We start from the raw sequence: 18,621 nt of genomic DNA, 5'->3' as shown, positions 1-18,621 counted from the left end.
ATCATTACCTAGCTGTGTGACCTAAGTCCCTTTGCCTTGCAAAAACCTTAAAAAATAATCAGAGTAGAGCACTTCTTCAGCGTCACCTGTAGGGTCTGAGGGTACTCCCCTCATCTGTGGCTGGAAAACAATGCCAGCCTGTCTTGTCCAACCCCACCTGATGGCACCTGCCCTCATGGGCGGCCCCGGTGATCCTCCAGCCTTTACCTGGAGGCCTACGGGGGCCCGGAGCCCCTCAGGTGGGGCAGCGCCAGGCCGGGCTGGTCCTCTAGTCTAACGTTGCAGAGGAGGAAACTGAGCCCGGGCCCGGGGCCGCCTCTCCCTGTGGCCGCCTGTTCCGTGATGCCGCTCACCCACTGGGTGCCAGGCGCTGTGCGGGGCACGCGCGGCATGCACACATGCACACACATGCACACGCGCTCACACATACACATATGCACATACGTACACACATGCACACACGCGCGCTCACACATGCACACGCACACATACACGCACGAACATACATGCACATACACATGCATGCACACACGTGCACCCATGCACATGCATGCACATACACACGCGCGCACACGCGCGCACGCAGAGGACCCCCTGGGGGAGCCCGGCCTGACACACGCAGCGCCCCGGGCGGCGCTGGCTGGGTCAGCCCCGGGGGCGGGGGGCGGTGGCGGGGGCCCCCCAACGGCCCGGCGGACACGAGCCCCCCGCGGCCCCTCCCCTCCCCCTCCCCCTCCCCGCCGGGCCGGGGCGCGGGCGGGGCCGGGGGCGCGGGGCCCGGCGGGGCCCGGCCCGGCCCGAGCCCCCCGCCCGCCGCCCCGCGCGCCCCCAGCCCCCGGCCCCCGGCCCGCTCACCGCCGTCAGGTCCGGCAGCCGGTCCCTCATCCCGCCCGGCCCCGCCGCCGTCCCGGGCCCGCTCGGCCCCGCCGCCGCCGCCGCCGCCGCCGCCGCCGCGCAGCCCCGCCCGGCCCGATGCCACGGCAACCACGGCCAGCCCCGCTCTGCGCATGCCCGGCCGCCGGCCCCGCCCCGAGCCGGGCCCACCCGGAGCCGGGCCCGCCCCGAGCCGGGCCGCGGCGGGGGCGGGGGCGGGGGCGGGGGCGGGGGCGGGGGCGGGGGCGGGGGCCGCGGCGGGGGGCGGGGGCGGGGGGGCGGGGGCGGGGCCGGGGGCCGAGCCGGGCCGCGGCGGGGGCCGCGGCGGGGGCGGGGGCCGCGGCGGGGGCGGGGGGCCGCGGCGGGGGCGGGGGCCGCGGCGGGGGCGGGGGCCGCGGCGGGGGCGGGGGCGGGGGCCGGGGCCCGACCCCTGCCCGGCCTGCGGGGACTCGTCCCGAGCCGCTGCCCCGCCGTGACGTGCGGGGGTGCGAAGCCGACACGGGGCGCAGCCCCGGAGCTCTGCCGCCCCAGAGCCGGGCCCCGAGGGCCGGGGCCCCGAGGAGGACGCGTCCCGCAAAAAATTGTGTGTATATATATATCTATACATATATATATATATATATATATATATATATATATACACAAATATACATACAAATAATACAAGGACTTTACAAATATTATGCATCTCATTTTACTTGATAATATATAAAGTATATATATATATATATATCTATGTATAGATATATATATATACCCTGCATGTATTAGAGGGCATATTGGTAGATGCAAAAAATCATATTAAGTATATTGATAGAATAATTTATTTTTTAAATTGACTTTTGGGAAAAACAAAGGCTCAGAGAAATTAAGCAACTCACTCATGATCACACAAGTAGTAAACGGCAGAACTGGTGTTGAAACAGAATTCAAACCCATTGCTCTTTTCATCATACCCCAGATTTATACCACATAATATAACAAACATTAATCAAAACAAATTTATTCTGCACAATATAGTAATTGAAAGACAAAATCATTGAAGACTTTAAAAGAGTGATAGAGCAGTTTATTAGGAAAAAATGTACTTGCAGCTCTTGGGAAGGAGTCCTTGGTTTATGTCTCTTGTTGCACATCACATTCTACCTTTTACTGCCTCTATTTTGTATCCCTCTACTGTGAGATTCTTTAGGGATGGAACCACATACTTGCCAAGCTAGAGGCAGTTTACCATACTAGCCAGAGGCCAAGTTTGAAGCTAGGAAGACCTGGCTTCAAATCCTTTTTCTGACATATTGGCTGTTTGACCCTGGACAAATCACTTACTCTCTCAGTACCCTTGGTCAACTCTATATTGAGACTCTAAATTCCGGAGATTGTAAAGATATGCTTACTGAAAGCTTTCTCATGAACACTTTCTATACCAATAGAGTCATAGATCTAATTTCCTAAATCTAAATTAAAAATAGAATAATAAGTACTTTCCTTACAATAACCACCATTGTTGATATTGCAACCCTCATATAGGTAATGCAAATTGTGTTGTTTCCATTTTCCATCTAAAGAAATCAAAACTCAGGGGCAGCTAGGTGGCACAGTGAATACAGCACCAGCCCTGGAGTCAGGAGTCCCTGATTTCAAATCGGACCTCAGACACTTAATAATTACCTAGCTGTGTGGCCTTGGGCAAGCCCCTTAACCCCATGGCCTTGCAAAAATCTTAAAAAAAAAACAAAAGAAATCAAAACTCTGAGGTGAAGTGTACTTGTCCATAGGTACTAAGCCAAAGCTCCTATTTTCAAGACAGCCATGTTATTTTCCGATAGTGCTCTGCTTTTCATTTACTGAGTTGTCTTTACTGAGTTTCATTTCTGTGTTGACTGTACAGGAATTTGAATTCAGAAGCTGTTAACTCATGAATAATGTGGAAATCTAGTTAAAGATGGACAACATAGTAGCTAGAAAACCAGGTCTAGAGTCAGGAAGACCCAAGTTCAAATTTGACCTCAGACTCTTACTAGCTGTTATGATCCTGGACAAATCATTTAATTCCATTTTCCTTGGTTTCCTCATCTGGAAAATGAGCCAGAGAAGAAAATGACAAACCACTCCAATATCTTTGCCAAGAAAACCCCAAATGGGGTCACAGAGTCAGACACAACTTAAAAATGACTAAACAGCAAAAATGTTGAAGATGGCACATTGACTATTGCCCATTTAACTCTTTTATCCTGTATTTTCTAATAATATTGAATAATTTCAATGATTATTAAATATTCACAACATATAAGATTCAATATTATTATTATGAATCTAACAGTCAACAAAAACAATAAAAACCATTTCAATATACAAAAAAGGAGGTCCATGAGCCCATGAACTTTTGATATATGCAGTTCAGGTGTTTAGGTATTTTCGAATTTAATTGGATTGTAACAAAATTATTTTGTGTCCTTTTTGAATTTTTTTTTGTCATTTTCTTCTATATTTTTTAAATGTTTTATTAATGTTCTTGTAACGAGAGTTACCCATCCATGGAGTTGGGAGGGCCATCCCATGAAAATGCTTTGAGTTGCCCGGGCTGCTTTCTGGAAAATATATGCTTAGTAAAAACTTATTTTCAAATATTGCAAATGCTCTGAGTTGCCCTGAACACTTCCAGGAAAATACAGACTCACTTATTAAGGACTTATTGCAGTGAACCTTGGCAGTGTGACTTGGTCCCTCATTCTATGAGGGCTGAAGGGAAGGGGGGGGGGGAAGGGAAGGGGAAAACAGAGCTATATAGTTAGAATCAATGGTCCATTCAGGGGACCTTAAAAAGGAAGTGACTATCCTCTGTCCCTCTCTTCTTTTTTTCTCTCTAGGTGATATGATATGAGAGATGCCATTCTTGACCTCCACAGGATGGCAACTGCTTTTTCATGGGTAGATAGAGCAGGGGCTGTCAACAGGCATCATCTTTGACACATTCAGGGTCTCCAGTGTTTCTAGAAAATATAGCAGTTCAATAGGACAAGTTCAGGGGAGACTCTTAACTGTTCAGATAATCCTTGGCCCCAGTTGGCTTTTCTATTTGATAATCCTTCCCTTGATAATAGGTGACTGAACAGTGATCCAAAACTGAACTGTCCCAGGGTTAAAGGAAACCTCATTAGTCTGAGAGGTCAGGAGATAATGGGTGTTAATAGTTGGTGCTATTTTACTTAAGAGATGTCCTCTCCATATTCACTCCTGTGCTTCTTAGATCAGAAGACAATGGCTAATAAGAGGAAGAGCCTAAGCCCTGACCTGGCTTGCCTAAAAATATGGGCCTGAAAAGAATGCATTAGACATTAGACAAAGTTGAGTTTAAATGTAAAATGCCAAATTAGTAGTCCTACAAGTTACATCATATCTTGAGCATCAACTTTTTTTTTTAGGATTTTGCAAGGCAAATAGGATTAAGTGACTTGCCCAAGGCCACACAGCTAGGTAATTATTAAGTGTCTGAGGTCGGATTTGAACTCAGGTACTCCTGACTCCAGGGCCAGTGCTCTATCCACTGAGCCACCTACTGCGTCCCCCACCCCCAGCATCAACCTTTTGAGAGAATAAAACAGTACTTGTAACATTATTGCTGTTTATTTAAGTTTTTTCTGGGAATGAATCTTTTTGAATTGTGTGTATGTATGTGTTTAACACATCTTTTGCATAAAGGAAATAAACTATCCTATCTGTACCTGATCCTTTCTGTTCCTACCTGATCCTATCTTTCTTTTATCCTCTTTTGGAGAAACTTAAGCTAAGTTTTAAGTAATTTCCACCAGAGTTCTGACAGGGTGATTGAAGAATGTAAAGAGTCAAAGAATGACCTTTCTTTTAAGTGAGTAGCTTCCCTCAGGAATAAACCTGGTCTATGTGCATGAGGGGCCAATTAGTGGTGAGGAAAAAAGGCAAATGTCCACAGGACCCTCTGTCCATGCAGTAGAATTTTATATTGTTCTGCCCACTTCACTCAGGATCAGTTCATGTAAGTCTTTCTAGGCTTTTCTGAAGTCCCAACCTCTTGATTTCTTATAGAACAATAATGTTCCATCACATTCATCTACCTAAGTTTACATTGATACACTTTCTTTTCATTCTTTTAAACTACTTCCTGATTCACTCTCTAATTGAACCATCCCCTTCATAACAAATAAGTATAGTCAAGAAAAGCATATCAACACATCAGCCATGTCTGAAAATGTATATTTTGCATTATACCTCTAGGCCTTCACTTCTCTGCCATGACACAGGCTACTCACTTCATCTTTAAGCTTCTAAAGTTGTTACTGATCATGGTACAGATCAGAGTTCTGAAGTTTTTCCAAATTGTTTACCTCCATACTATTTATTCATCTTATAAATTATTTCCATGGTTTTATTTGTTTCACTTTGGATCAGCTCATATAAGTCTTCTCAAATTTCCCTGAATCTTTCATATTCTTTGTTTCTTATAGCAAAAGTCTATTCCATCACACTCATATACCTCAATTTATTTAACTATTTCTCAATTGACAAATAGCCATTTTATTTCTAGTCTTTGGACCACAAAAAGTGCCACTATCATTATTTTTGCATATATGGATCCTTTTCTCTGTCTTTTGCCTCTTTGGGCTATGTGCCTACAGTGACAAAAATACATAGTTCAAAATTGCTTTCCAGAATAGTTGGATCAATTCATAACTACACTATCAGTACGTTTGTGTCCCTTTTTTCTTACATTGCCCCTCCAGAAACTTTCTTTTTCATCTTTACCAATAGAATATTTTTTTACCAACCTCATAAGTTTGAACTTCAGGGTAATTTTAAATTGTATTTTTGATCATGTAGGTTGCATCCATATGACTTTTCTAAATGTAACTTATGAGAAGCATGAACAGATAGCTAGATATGGAACCTTTCTCACCAAAGAAGTCTCTGATTCCTGCCTGGAAAGGAACAAATGCTTTTCTTCTCTAAGCTAGAGGAGAACAAAAAAAAATTATATTTAACTACCTTTCTCCCCAAAGATTACTGGTCTAGGAGAATGATAATTTTTAGGTTCAAGACACTTCCCTAGTCACTCTCCCTTAGAGGAGAAGAGTTGCTCAAAGCTTAAATTCACAAGCTCTTTAGATTCTTCCCCAAAATAAAAGACCATCACATAACAGCATGGAGCAAGTAAAGTCATTTATCCTAGCAGAAATCTGGGAAATTCTAGAAAATATACTGAGTGAATGAACTCTCCCACTGGAATTGTGGAGATGCCTCTGCTCACAAGAGAGAGAGGCTCTGATCTCACCTAATGGGAAATTTCCCAGTCTCTTGGGAGGCAAACTGCAAACCAGAGACATTTTGAGAAGCCAACTTTACATAACTGCTTTCCACAGTTTGTTCTCTCCTTCATTCCACAAGCTGGAAAACAGAAACCAACAGTTACATTGAAGAATCCCAGAGTTATAATCAACTTCAGAGACAATTTTTGGCCATCTAGTACCTGAACAATAATTCCCTCTACAAGTCATCCAAGGGGCATCTGAAACCACTTATCTATAACTTTAATTGCTAGATTTCCTGTACATCACTCCTCTATATGTGCTTGTTTGCAACTTCTCTGCCTTGTTCATAATTCAGAATCAAAAACAGTTCCCCAAAGAATAACCTCTAAACAGAATTATAGTCAAAACCTTTTTACTTTCATTATTCATTATTCTATATTTATTATTATTTCATTATTTTCATTTCAATATACCTTTATTTGTTAAACTTAATTGAACTCAACAAACAGGAGAATATGAAACTAAAGAGAAACCATCCTTTCTCTAAATAAGCAGATGTTCTGGGCCAGGGAGGAGAGGTGGAAGACAAGATGTAAACAATTAGAATGAATCAAGGAAAATCGAGATGGGCAAGAGTACTAACAACAAGGGACTAGAAATCAAGGGAGGTTTCACAGAGGAAATGCTATCTAAATGGAATTTGAAGGAAGACTTCATTTCTGAGAAGTGAAGATGAAAAGGGAATGAATGCCAGCCATAAGGAACAGTTTGTATGAATGCACAGAATCAGATCAACAATTTTTGCTGGCAAGTTTTTTTTCAGTAATGTCCTACATTTTTTGACTCCTTTTGGAATTTTTTTTGGCAGTGATAATGAAATGGTTTGCCATCAATAATAATTTAATCTGATTTGGCTAGAATTTAGAATTGATGAGGAAAGTAGTATGAAATCAGGCTAAAAAAACAGATGGAAAACAGACTGTGGAGATTCCTAAATGCCAAGCTAAGGAGATTTTCTTTTATCCTATAAACTATATTGCTGATGTTCTTTTTGTTGTTGTACTGGTGATAGGGGTTGATTGTCCTTCCTTATCTGAGGTGACCTCAGGGAGGTGATGCCATGACATGCCCGTGAATTAGATTTAAGTGAGGGAGGTCTATGCTAATCACCAGCCTCATTTTCTCTTCCAGGGCCATCAGGGACCAGTGGCCAGATATGGATCAGGATAGAATCACTGAAGTCAAGTATTTATTAAGTATTCAAGAGGCAGCAAACATTATGTTAGCACTAAAGATACTATGAGAGGCAAGAATAATCCCTGCCCTCAAGTATCTCCTGTGCTAAGGGGAAGAAGACAGAGTGCAAATAACTATGTGCATATCAAGTAATCTCAGAGGGAAGGACCTAGCATTGAAGGAGATTGAAAACAGTTCTAATAAAAGATAGGATCTGAGTTGAGACTTAAAGGACATCAGGGAAAAGAGGAGTCAGAGATGAGAAAGGAGACTTCAATAGGAAGACAGCCAGGAAAAAGGCACAAAGTTAGGAGAAAGAATATTGGAGTGTTGTCTGTAAAGAACAGCAAAAAAGACAATGATGCTGGATTGTAGAGTAAGTAGAGGGTAATAAAGCATAAGCAAGGGAGGCTACGTGGTACAGTGGGTAGTTAGGAAGACGCAATTTTGTGCATTCAAATCTGGCCTCAGACACCTCCTAGCTGTGTGACCCTTCACCTTGTTTGCCTCAGTTTCCTCATCTATAAAAGGAGATGGAGAAGGAAATGACAAACCATTATAATATCCTTGTCAAGAAAACCTAAAAAGGGGGTCACAGAGAATCAAACATGACTGAAACTACTGAACAACAACAACGAAGTTTTAAGAAATATGGAAGAGTTCAGATTATAAAGGGTTTTAAAAGTCAAAAAGAAGATTTTATATTTGATCTTGGAGATGATAGGAAACAATTAGGAATTTATGAAGTAGGAGGGTCAACATATCAGATCTGCCTTTAAGAAAACCACTTTAACAGCCGAGGGAAGCAATGAATTGGAGTAGGAATAAACTTGTGGCAAGAAAACCAACCAGCAGATTATTGGCAGTAGTTTAGATTGAGGTGATATAGGTTTGTACTAGGGTGGAAGCAGTGTCAGAGGAGAATAAAGTAATTTTGTGAAAGATGATGTTAAAGTAGAATAGATAGAACATGGCAACAGATTGAATATGGAAGCTGTGTGTGTGTGTGTGTGTGTGTGTGTGTGTGTGTGTGTGTGTGTGAGAGAGAGAGAGAGAGAGAGAGAGAGAGAGAGAGAGAGAGAGAGAGAGGGAGGAGTCAAGGATGGTACAAACTTTTAAGCCTAGATGACTGGGAGGATGGTGGTACCATCAACATTAAAAGAAAGTTTGGAAGAAGAAAGGAGAAAGGAGAATCAGTTTTGTTTTGAACATATTGAAATTAAGGTGTCTATAAGATATCCAGTTCACAATATCAAAAAAAAAACAGTTTGGAGGTGTGAAACTAGTGGTCAGTAGAGAGGACAGGACTAGATATATAGATCTCAGAATCATCTGCCTAGAGATGGTAAATTTATCCATAGGCTCTGATGCAATAACCAAGGGAGATATATAGAAGGAGAGAAGAACTGAGCCCAGAATAGATCTTTGAGGGACATCCTATGCAGGGTTAACCTGGATGTAATTTCTGGCAAAGTAGACTGAGAAGGAACAGTCAGCCTGAAAGGATTACAACCTGAAGAAAACAGTATCATGAAAACCTAGAAAGATGATAGTATTTAAAGTGATCACAGGTGTCAAAGGTTGCAGAGAGATCCAGAAGATGAGTATTGAGATTTGGCAATTTAGAAATAATTAATGACTTTGAAAACAGCAGTTTCACTAGTATGTTGAGGTCAGAAGCTTAGCAGAGAATTAAGAAGAATGTCAGAATTCTTTCTTAAGGAGTTTAGGTATGAAATGGAAGAAAATATAAGATGACAGGCAGCAGAAATAGATAAAGGGAGTGTTTTAAGGGTGAAGATTTTAAGCAGGGTAGAAATATAGTCAAACCTGTGCCTTATATTTAAGGAGCTATTTGCATGATGACTTGGAGAGGGAAAATAAAAAACTTTTATCAGACATTTGCCATGGAATAAGGCCCTTTATTATGTGCCAGAGAGGCAAAGGCAAAATGTCCTTGCCTTCAGGGAGGTTATATTCTTTGCAAAAGAGGAGGGAGTAGGGGGCAGCTAGGTGGTGCAGTGGATAGAGCACTGGTCCTGGAGTCAGGAAGACCTGAATTCAAATTTGCTCTCAGACACTTAATAATTACCTAGCTGTATGACCTTGGGCAAGTCACTTAACCCCATTGCCTTGCAAAAACTGAGAGAGAGAGAGAGAGAGAGAGAGACAAAAAGAGAGAGGAAGGAGTGAATGAATACTACATTTATCAAGATAAATGAGTATAAGATAATTTGAAGAAGGACAGACATTAAGAACTAAGAGGATCAGGAAATGCTAAAAGCTGTCACTAAAATTGACATCTGAACTAAAATTTAAAAAACTGAAACTGAATTAAATTTATCCTAAAGAATAGAATTCTTATTATTTGGTTGTGTCTATATCTTCATTACCCTATTTGGGATTTTCTAGACAGAGATCCTGGAGTGGTTTGCCATTTCCTTCTCTAGCTCATTTTACAGATAGAGGAAACTAAGACAAAGTTAAGTGACTTGCCTAGGGTCACACAACTAGTAAATATCTGAAGTTAGACTTGAACCCTGGTCTCCTGGATTCCAGGCTTGGCTAGATTCCTATGAACTATGCTACCTAGATTCCTATGCTTTACTCCCTTCCATTTACTCAGAATCCAACATCACTGTTTAGTTTTGTTTTTGTTATCTTTACACAGAACACTCCATCTTTTAACTCTATGCCTTTTTTATTGGCTGTTCCCATTTCTGAAGTCTTCTTCCTTGTCTCTGTCTCCTGGCTTCCTTGACATCCTTTAACTTTCAGCTCACAATCCACCATCTGCAAGAAGCCTTTCTTAATCTCTCTCAATGCTAGTACCTTCCCTGAGATTACTTCCAGTATACCCTGGATGTATCTTGGTATGCCCATAGTTAATTGCATGCCACATAAGTGCCCTTAAAAACAGACTAGCCTAAGTCAATGATAAGGAGAATTTAAATTGGTTGGAATGTTTTAGTGCCTTTCTTTTTAGATAGGGAGAGACAGAGCTGGAAGACTTTTTAAAAAAAGATAAAATGGCTAACATGGAAATATGTTTTGCATGACTTTATTTGTATAATGGGTATTGTATTTCTTGCTTTCTCAAGGAATGTGGAAGGGGAAGAGAGAGGGAGAGAATTTGGAACTGAAGGTAAAGTTTCTAAAAATGTAAACATGAGAGAGAGAGAGAGAGAGAGAGAGAGAGAGAGAGAGAGAGAGGACCATATTCCTTTAGGTAAATTCTTAGTCCACAAAAATGAAAAATTTTGAGTATAACCTAGTAACAGTATCACCAAATTGACTTCACCATTCATGGTGATCAAATAAACTGGTTGCTACATGCTTTAAGGGAGTCCCACATCAAAAGATATAACTAGGGATTTTGGGTTCCATGGCAAATTCAACGGAAGATGAGAATTGCGAGCTTAAGAGAGGGACCCAACTGTAGCAATATCCTGAAGCTGAACTGGTGGAAGCTAGGAATCTGGAAGAAGGCTGATTAGAAGAATGTCTCAGAAAAGAAGCATATCCCCAGATATAGGTCTCCTATGCTCCTGGATGGAACGTATACTATATTCTTTCTGTAACAGCTTCATTGCTCAGTAAAAGTGCTATCCATTTATGACTATTAAAACTACTTGTTCAATGAATGTTGAATGACTGAACAACAAATTCTGAGAAGTCAGAGAGCAAGGCTGCATAGAACTAAGGTTGAATTTATGAGTTCTGGAAATACTCCTTTGAAATGTTCTCTTGCTATCTCTGGATGTGCTGTTCCCATGACAAAATAATTAACAACTTGAGAGAGATGATGTAGAATAAAAGAGGTTTAGAAAGAACCAAGTCCTCTACCAATATATGATGTGTATTTCACTGGCTCCTTTTGTATTCTTCTTAATGTATGCCTAGAATAGTATTTATTGACTTTTAGTTGCTTGTTGAATGAATAGATGAATGAACAGTTTGTGTTTGTGAGTAATGGTTCATAGGAACTAGGATGGAAACCCCTCTCTTTTCTAAAACATTTAAACCCTTGTTCTAAAGAATGAGACTGTCATTTAAAAGGTTCTTTTAAGAACTAGGATAGTGAAAAACCTTCATGATGTACTAAATGAAACACTAAAAAAAAAACTCTATAGTGCTCCCTAGAGGAAATCTGGAAAAGCTTGAAAAAACTCAAATATCTTTTCAATTTTTGTTCCTTTAAGAAAGTAGTTAATTCAATTCAAGTGTACAAACTTTATCTGATACCTACTATGAGAAAACCACTAGGTAATAGGCATAAGGAAGACAAAAGTCAAATGGTCCTGGTTTTCAAGCAGTTTTTATTTTGCTGGTCTAAATATAATTTACATAATGTGTATTAAAAGTTCATATATAGGTATATACATGCATATATAGATATATACATATATATGGACTTGGTTCTTCTGAAACCTCTTTTATTCTACATCATCTCTCTCAAGTTGTTAATGATTTTGTCATCCAGAGATAGCAAGAGAACATTTCAAAGGAGTATTTCCAGAAATCATGGTAGAAATTCAACCTCAGTTCTATGCAGCCTTGCTCTCTGACTTCTCAGAATTTGTTGTTCAGTCATTCAACACATATATACAATATACATATGGTGAGATCTTGCTTGTTATTGAATGATATTGTTCTATTTGCCTCAGGTTCAAGAATACCACAGGACCTCCACACTTAGATACACAACCTCTCAAAAGAGACTGACATAACAATTCCCAAGGAACCCAGTGAATGAAGAATGCATGTCTCTTCATCTTTCACCATGCAGGTATGGCCAGGAACCGCTTCAATCTGTAATATCATTTCAGCACTAGAACTCACACCTCATGAGTCCTCTCTGCCCTTGGGTCTCCTTCTTCCCTCTGACTGGGCACTCCATTTAAGAGGTAAAGAATCCAGGCCATCAACCTTCTCTTCATTTCCCACCTGGCTTTACTCCTGTGAGCTTCTGCATCTTGCCCCCCTTTCCTTCTCTCACCAATACCTTTCTAGCCCCTGTTTCTTTTCAAGTTCTTTTTTTATGTTGTCTTCCCCATTAAAAAGCTCCTTGCCTGCAGGGATTATCTTCTTTTTTTGTATTTTCATTTCAGCTGCTTAACATAAGTTTTTTTTTTTTTAGGTTTTTGCAAGGCAAATGGGGTTAAATGGCTTGCCCAAGGCCACACAGCTAGGTCATTATTAAATGTCTGAGGCTGGATTTGAACTCAGATACTCCTGACTCCAGGGCTGGTGCTCTATCCACTGTGCCACCTAGCCACCCGTAGCATAATTCTTATAACAAATGTTTAATTGGTTTGCAGATCTTTTGTTGATTTTACAACCACTTAGCAATTGACTAAGCAAGGATGAAGATGTACATTGACCAGATTACACAGTTGAGTATGGAGTAAATATAACATGTCTAACGATAGTGAATTAGGAAGATAAGAAGAATTGAGAAGGATAGGTTTCATTTGGGAAATTGAACCAAACAAATCATGTTACTTGCAGATTCCAAAGCTTTTCTTTTCAAAACATGTCCTCCAAAACTCTAATGGCTCTGGGCTACTTTTTCATGAGTGTATTCCTTGCAATGATACAGATCATTAATAATACAGGTTTGCTCATTCTGGATGACTTTTTACCTTTGTTTTCTTCTAAGTTTGCCAAAGCAGATCATCCAATATATTGGAAGCTTTCCTTGTGATCTCTTGAGGTCTGGTATGTAGAACAATGGAGGACTCAGACTATTCATCAATTAGCTTTTGTTTTTGATCCATGGAAGACATTTTTTTTTTATTTTATGTTTCCGGACATATCCTTCACTCTCACTTATGTCAAATATCCAATCAATTGACAAATCTTGTTGCTTCTACCTCCACAACAACATTTGCATTTGTACCCTTCCCGTCATTCATTCACATAACCATCATCCTACTTCAAACCTTTATCATCTCTTGTCTTGCCTTATAGTAACTTGCTAATTTGTTCTGTTTCAAGTCTTTTCTAAATCAAAAACACAGTCCATAAAAATGCCAAAGTGATTTTCCTATAGTACATGTCCAATCATATCAATACCCTATTTGTTACACTCCACTGGTTCCCTATTTCCTCTAGAATTAAAAATCACTATATCTTTTTGGCATTTAAAGCTCTCTCCCATCTGGCTCCTATTTACTTTTCCATCTTATTGTAGATTCTTTCCCTTCACCCATATAATGGTCCAGTCAAACTGAGCTTCTTTCTATTTCTCATTGACCTACTTACTGCCTTTCACATTTTGGTATTATCTCTATATTTCAGTCATTTGTATAACTGTAAAAATATCCTGGAAGAGATTATAACATGAGACCAATCTTCTTTTCTTCTACATTCATTGGTTCCTTTACTGTATGATGACACACTCTCTCCAATAGAAATCTGCTGCACTATGCCTCCATCATACCTTAAGTCTTCTCCCTCCTCACTTCTTCTTGGACTCTTAAGTAAACTCAAACACCATTTTCTCCATAAAGTCTTTCTTCATCTTCCTGCCTGTTAATGTTCCATCAACTTACATTGTATCTTTTGTATATGTCTGTATAGGTGCATGATAGAATGTAAGCTTACCCTAGGGCAGGAATTGTTCCAGTTTGGTCATTGTATCTTCAACACCTAGGAAAGTGCTAGGCACCAGGGAAGTTCTTAAAAAGTAGTTGTTGATTGGTTATCCTATGATTTCTTATTTACATTTATAATTCATTCCAGCCTGCTCCCATATTTGTGTGTACATCTTCATTGACTTTTGGGTAACTTGCAACTTCAATACATCAGAAACTATAATGTTCTATAACTTAGGGGCATATAACATCACTGAAAGAACATGAACATTAAAAAAGGTGGACCTTTGCTTCAGGACTCTGAAGGGTGGAGGTTGGGGATATGGAGTGGGTCAATTAAAAGACCTCAAATTTCCCAAAGGCAATCAACTCTGCTCTCCACTTTCCATTGAATTCTGGGCATGACTCTGTCCATTTGTGGATTTGTGGTGTCTGTTAGACAGAGAAAAGGACCAACAGAAAGACAGAGACAGACAGACATACAATTTCTATAGATCTTTCCTCCAATTGCATGTTATTATCTGAACAATAGTAATTCTCCATTTCGGTTTTCCTCCATGGATAATTAGACAAAGCTCTTCTGAGTGATTATAGAGCTCATTTAGGATGTTCTGAAGTGCTCTGGGGTTTGATCAAATTAGAACAATGTCATCTGCAGAAGGAGTCTCTGTGCTACCTCACAATCTATAGGGAATTTCTTTTAAAAAATGGGAGCTCCATTATAAATCTTTATCTTTAGTGAGCATGTATCTCCCTGTTTTATGCCTTGCTTAACAGTGATTGTAAAGCTATTTAACATGTTATCTCTATTGCTATATCTTCAAACGAGCTTTTATGATTTTGACTTTTGCATAGGACACACTTTATTGGAGGAGGAGGGGCTATGAGGTAGCATTTTGTCCTACCAAATCAAATGCTTTTTAGAGCCAAGAAAAAAAGCAAAGTGGAATTTCATATTCACAGCAATTTATGTGATTGTGAAAATGTCTGTTCTATTATATTCAATTAAACATTATATATAGAAGGCTGCTTCTTCCCTTCTTCAACATTTATTAAGGATTTCTTTGTTTCATGTGGTAGATTATTCTCATAAACACTTTATGCAAATGGAAAAGTAAGCATATAGATCAGTAGTTAACTATACTCTATTGGCCTCCATTTTTTGACCATAACAAGATGTGACTTTTTTTGCAAGGCAGTGGGGTTAAGTAACTTGTCCAAGGTCACTCACCTATGTAATTATTAAGTGTCTGAGGGCAGATTTGAACTCGGGTCTTCCTGACTCCAGGGTCAGTGTTCTAGCCACTGTGCCACCAAGCTGCCCCCAATAAATATATGACTTTAACCCTAATCCATCATACTCTAATTTCATATCTTAATAATTACCTAACTATGTGACCTTGGGGCAAATCACTTAACCCCATTGCCATGCCAAAAAAAGTACAAAAAACAAAAAGGTAGTATAAAATGGTCATACATATAAGAATCTATTTGCCCATAAAAAGGAAGTGGGTTGCTCACATAGTATAATGCATTGTTGTCCATGAAATGGCACAGGACTCTGTAGAAGGCCTCCAGCACAGTGGAAAGCCTTTTTGTAAGAAAGGAAACTGAGAGGTATTGTGCATGGATGAGAAGTGTCCACATTGACAAAATCATGGATCCTTTGAAGTACCAAAATAAATATATTATTAACATAAAATTCTTAATAGCAAAATTACATCAATTCATACTTAATTGGGGAAATCATAGATTTAGAACTGGATAGGTAATCAAGTTTGATTACCTATTACCTACCTGTCTTTCTGTTGGTCATTCTCTCTAACTCCTAAAGGAAGAATTTTAGAATCAAGAAGATTAAAAAATATTTTTAGATTTTAAAATATTATAAATTAACAATAAAATAGGATTGAATAAATTTTCAAAATATTGATCTTTGAATGTTATATACAAAGACAGAATGTAAAGTAATGAATAAAACTGCATTATGCATTTACTTGATATATTTTTCCTTTTCTGATAGTGTGAAGAAAATTTCTGCTCAGAGCAGGTTGAATTATCATAACTATCAGTATTTGAACAAGCATTTTTATATGCCTACTAGGTAGATGATAGGTACCTTGCTAGGCACTATGGATACAGAGACAAATAAGAAAGTCTCTTAAGGAGTTTTTATTCCATTAGGAGGAACACCATGTACACATCTAATTACATACAAAATATATACGAGTAATGACAAGGTAATTTCCATAGGACAGGGAAGAGCCACTGGAGACATCAAGAAATGCCTCATGTATGATGTAGCCATTGAAATGATTCGTGAGGGAACCTAGGGTTGCTAGAGGTAGAGGTAATAAGAGATTTAAAATGTAGAGGTAAAAAAGAAGCACATTCCAGCTATGGAAGACGAGACTTTTGTAAAGGCAAAGAAAAGGGATGTTGTGCACGAAGAACAGAAAAGAAGACAGTGAGATGGATCCTTAGAGTCCACAAAAGGGAGCATAATAAGTAATACACTAGAATGATAGACTGAAGCTAGATTATGAAGTGCAAGACAGTGAAAAACCTTAAGATTTTCCTTGTTCTTGCCATCATAACAGTTTTAATATACACTAAAATGAAAGTGTGTGGGGGGGGGGAGAAACATCAAGACTGCCTTGATGGTCTCTGACATTTAACAGGAAGCATACTGCCTTATAGCTAAGATCAGCTTAAAGCAATTTCTTTTTTTTTTTCTGGAAACAGGATATGCTCCAGAATGAATGTCATTAAAAATACTTTCAGCTATCTTGATTTAATGTGCTAAACACAGGAATTCTTGATATTTTAAAAGAAGATTATCAAGTACATTACCTCACCTCTATTAACTTTGGTTTTCTTTTTCAGGAAATTATTTAATTTATAAGATTTAGGGTAATGAAAATTAAATAGGGACAATCTTTTTTTATATTAATTTTTGAATCAGTATGAATGTTACCTGAGTAGGAGCAAGGCAGAGTAGATTGCACTAGATTTGGAGTCAGGAAGACTTGAGTTCAAATTATGCTTCAGTGACTTAATAATTGGCAAGTGACTTGACCTTCATGTGACTGAAACAATTCCTTAGTACTTTTCTACTAAGTCATGAATGGGTTGTTACTTGTGCTGGTAAAAGGAGTTGCCACATTGGGAATTATACAGCTGAATAACAGATCTTTGATATTCTAGTAAGATTATTATCTAGAAAAATAAGAGTCATCACTTTCTGAGAATAGAGTAGAGCAACAGTTCTTAACCTTAGGAAAATGAACTTTTTTTTTTTTTTTAATGTTCAAGGTACAAGACAATTGGCTTAAGTCTCTGGGTTTTCTAACTTTCTCCCTTTATTTTATTTCTTATTAGCTACCATGTATTGTGGGGTTGTATCAATTACTCCTAGATCTTCCAGGAACCTTTTCAATTTTATCTTTGCTCCTTTTTCCAGTGGGGATTGTATAAACTCCTTCTAACTTTTCATGGACCTATTATTGTTGTTGTTATCATTTATTAATAGTGTTGTGATTGTTTTTATATTAATGATAAGTGAAACCAATTTTCCTTCCCTGAAACATTCAGGGCCTTTTGACAAATTGCCTTTCTGTAATAATGAATAACAATTTACATGGATAGAGCACTTGAAGTTTTTGAAATACTTTTTCTTATAGCATCCCTGTAAGGTGCTGGTGGTATCCTGCCCATTTTACAGATGAAGAAAAATGAGGCCAAGTGATTTGTACAGTTGGTTGTTTGTCCATCTTCCTCAAATAAAACCATGACACCAGGAAGATGGTGCCATGAGAAGCACATGAATTGTATTTGAGTTGTGGGGGTGCTCTGCTAAGTCACCAGACTCACTTTCTCCTCCATAGCCATCTGGGTCCAGTGGCCAGATATGAATCAGGACATCTGGAGATGCCTTCCCTGGATACAAGACAATTGGGATTAAATGACTTACATAAGGACACATAACTGAGGTCAAATTTGAACTTAGATCCTCCTAATACCAGGATTTGTGCTCTATTCATTACAACATCTAGCTGCCATTTTTTTGGGGGGGGGGAACAATTGCTTGTTGAGTGATTAAAATAATAACTTCACTCCTTTAGACCTTGGTCTCTGAATTTGTAAAATGAGAGGGAATTAGACTAGATGGTCCATAAGAGTCATTCCACCAGTAAATGTATGATCCCAAATTAGGGTGCATTCAAACTGCAGGCCTTAAGCCTTCCTTTCAGGTTTATATATGCATTCCCTGGCTTACACTCTCTTCCCTTTTTGAACTAGGTATGTGCCAATTCTCTTTCCTTCCTTCATCCCCCACCAAGATCGAAACTTGATGCTTTACCTTAAAGATGCTGTAAGTATCTCAAAAACAATTTTTTTTTTTGCAAGGCAAGGGGGGTTAAATGACTTGCACAAGGTCACACAGCTAGGTAATTATTAAGCATCTGAGGTCAAATGTGAACTCAGGTCCTCCTGACTCCAGGGCTGGTGCTCTATTCACTGTGCCACCTAGATACCCCTCAAAGCCAAATTAATCACATATTCAGGCTGAAATGGACTTAATGGGACCCATTCCCCAACACTAAAGTTGTCCATGAACACCTAGATCA

At 39.6% G+C, this 18,621-nt stretch overlaps 1 protein-coding gene across 3 annotated transcripts in view; it reads right to left on the bottom strand.

Annotated features, from left to right (window-relative positions):
- STX2 (syntaxin 2) overlaps window positions 1-904 on the bottom strand; it is a 43,990-nt gene extending 43,086 nt beyond the window's left edge. For 2 of the 3 annotated variants that reach the window (XM_074205252.1, XM_074205250.1), the window contains exon 1: window positions 856-903. In XM_074205252.1, coding sequence (XP_074061353.1) covers window positions 856-885 — 30 coding nt within the window. In that variant the 5' untranslated portion in view covers window positions 886-903. Of the gene's footprint in view, window positions 1-855 lie in introns of all 3 variants that reach the window. The other variant, XM_074205253.1, reaches the window with a different exon arrangement.
- Window positions 905-18,621: the final 17,717 nt, after the last annotated feature.

The sequence above is a fragment of the Macrotis lagotis genome, chromosome X (genome assembly GCF_037893015.1).
Source record: "Macrotis lagotis isolate mMagLag1 chromosome X, bilby.v1.9.chrom.fasta, whole genome shotgun sequence".
Lineage (NCBI taxonomy): Eukaryota > Metazoa > Chordata > Mammalia > Peramelemorphia > Peramelidae > Macrotis > Macrotis lagotis.
The sequence above is the reverse complement of the archived record's forward strand: the minus strand, read 5'-3'. Positions and strand labels throughout refer to the sequence as shown.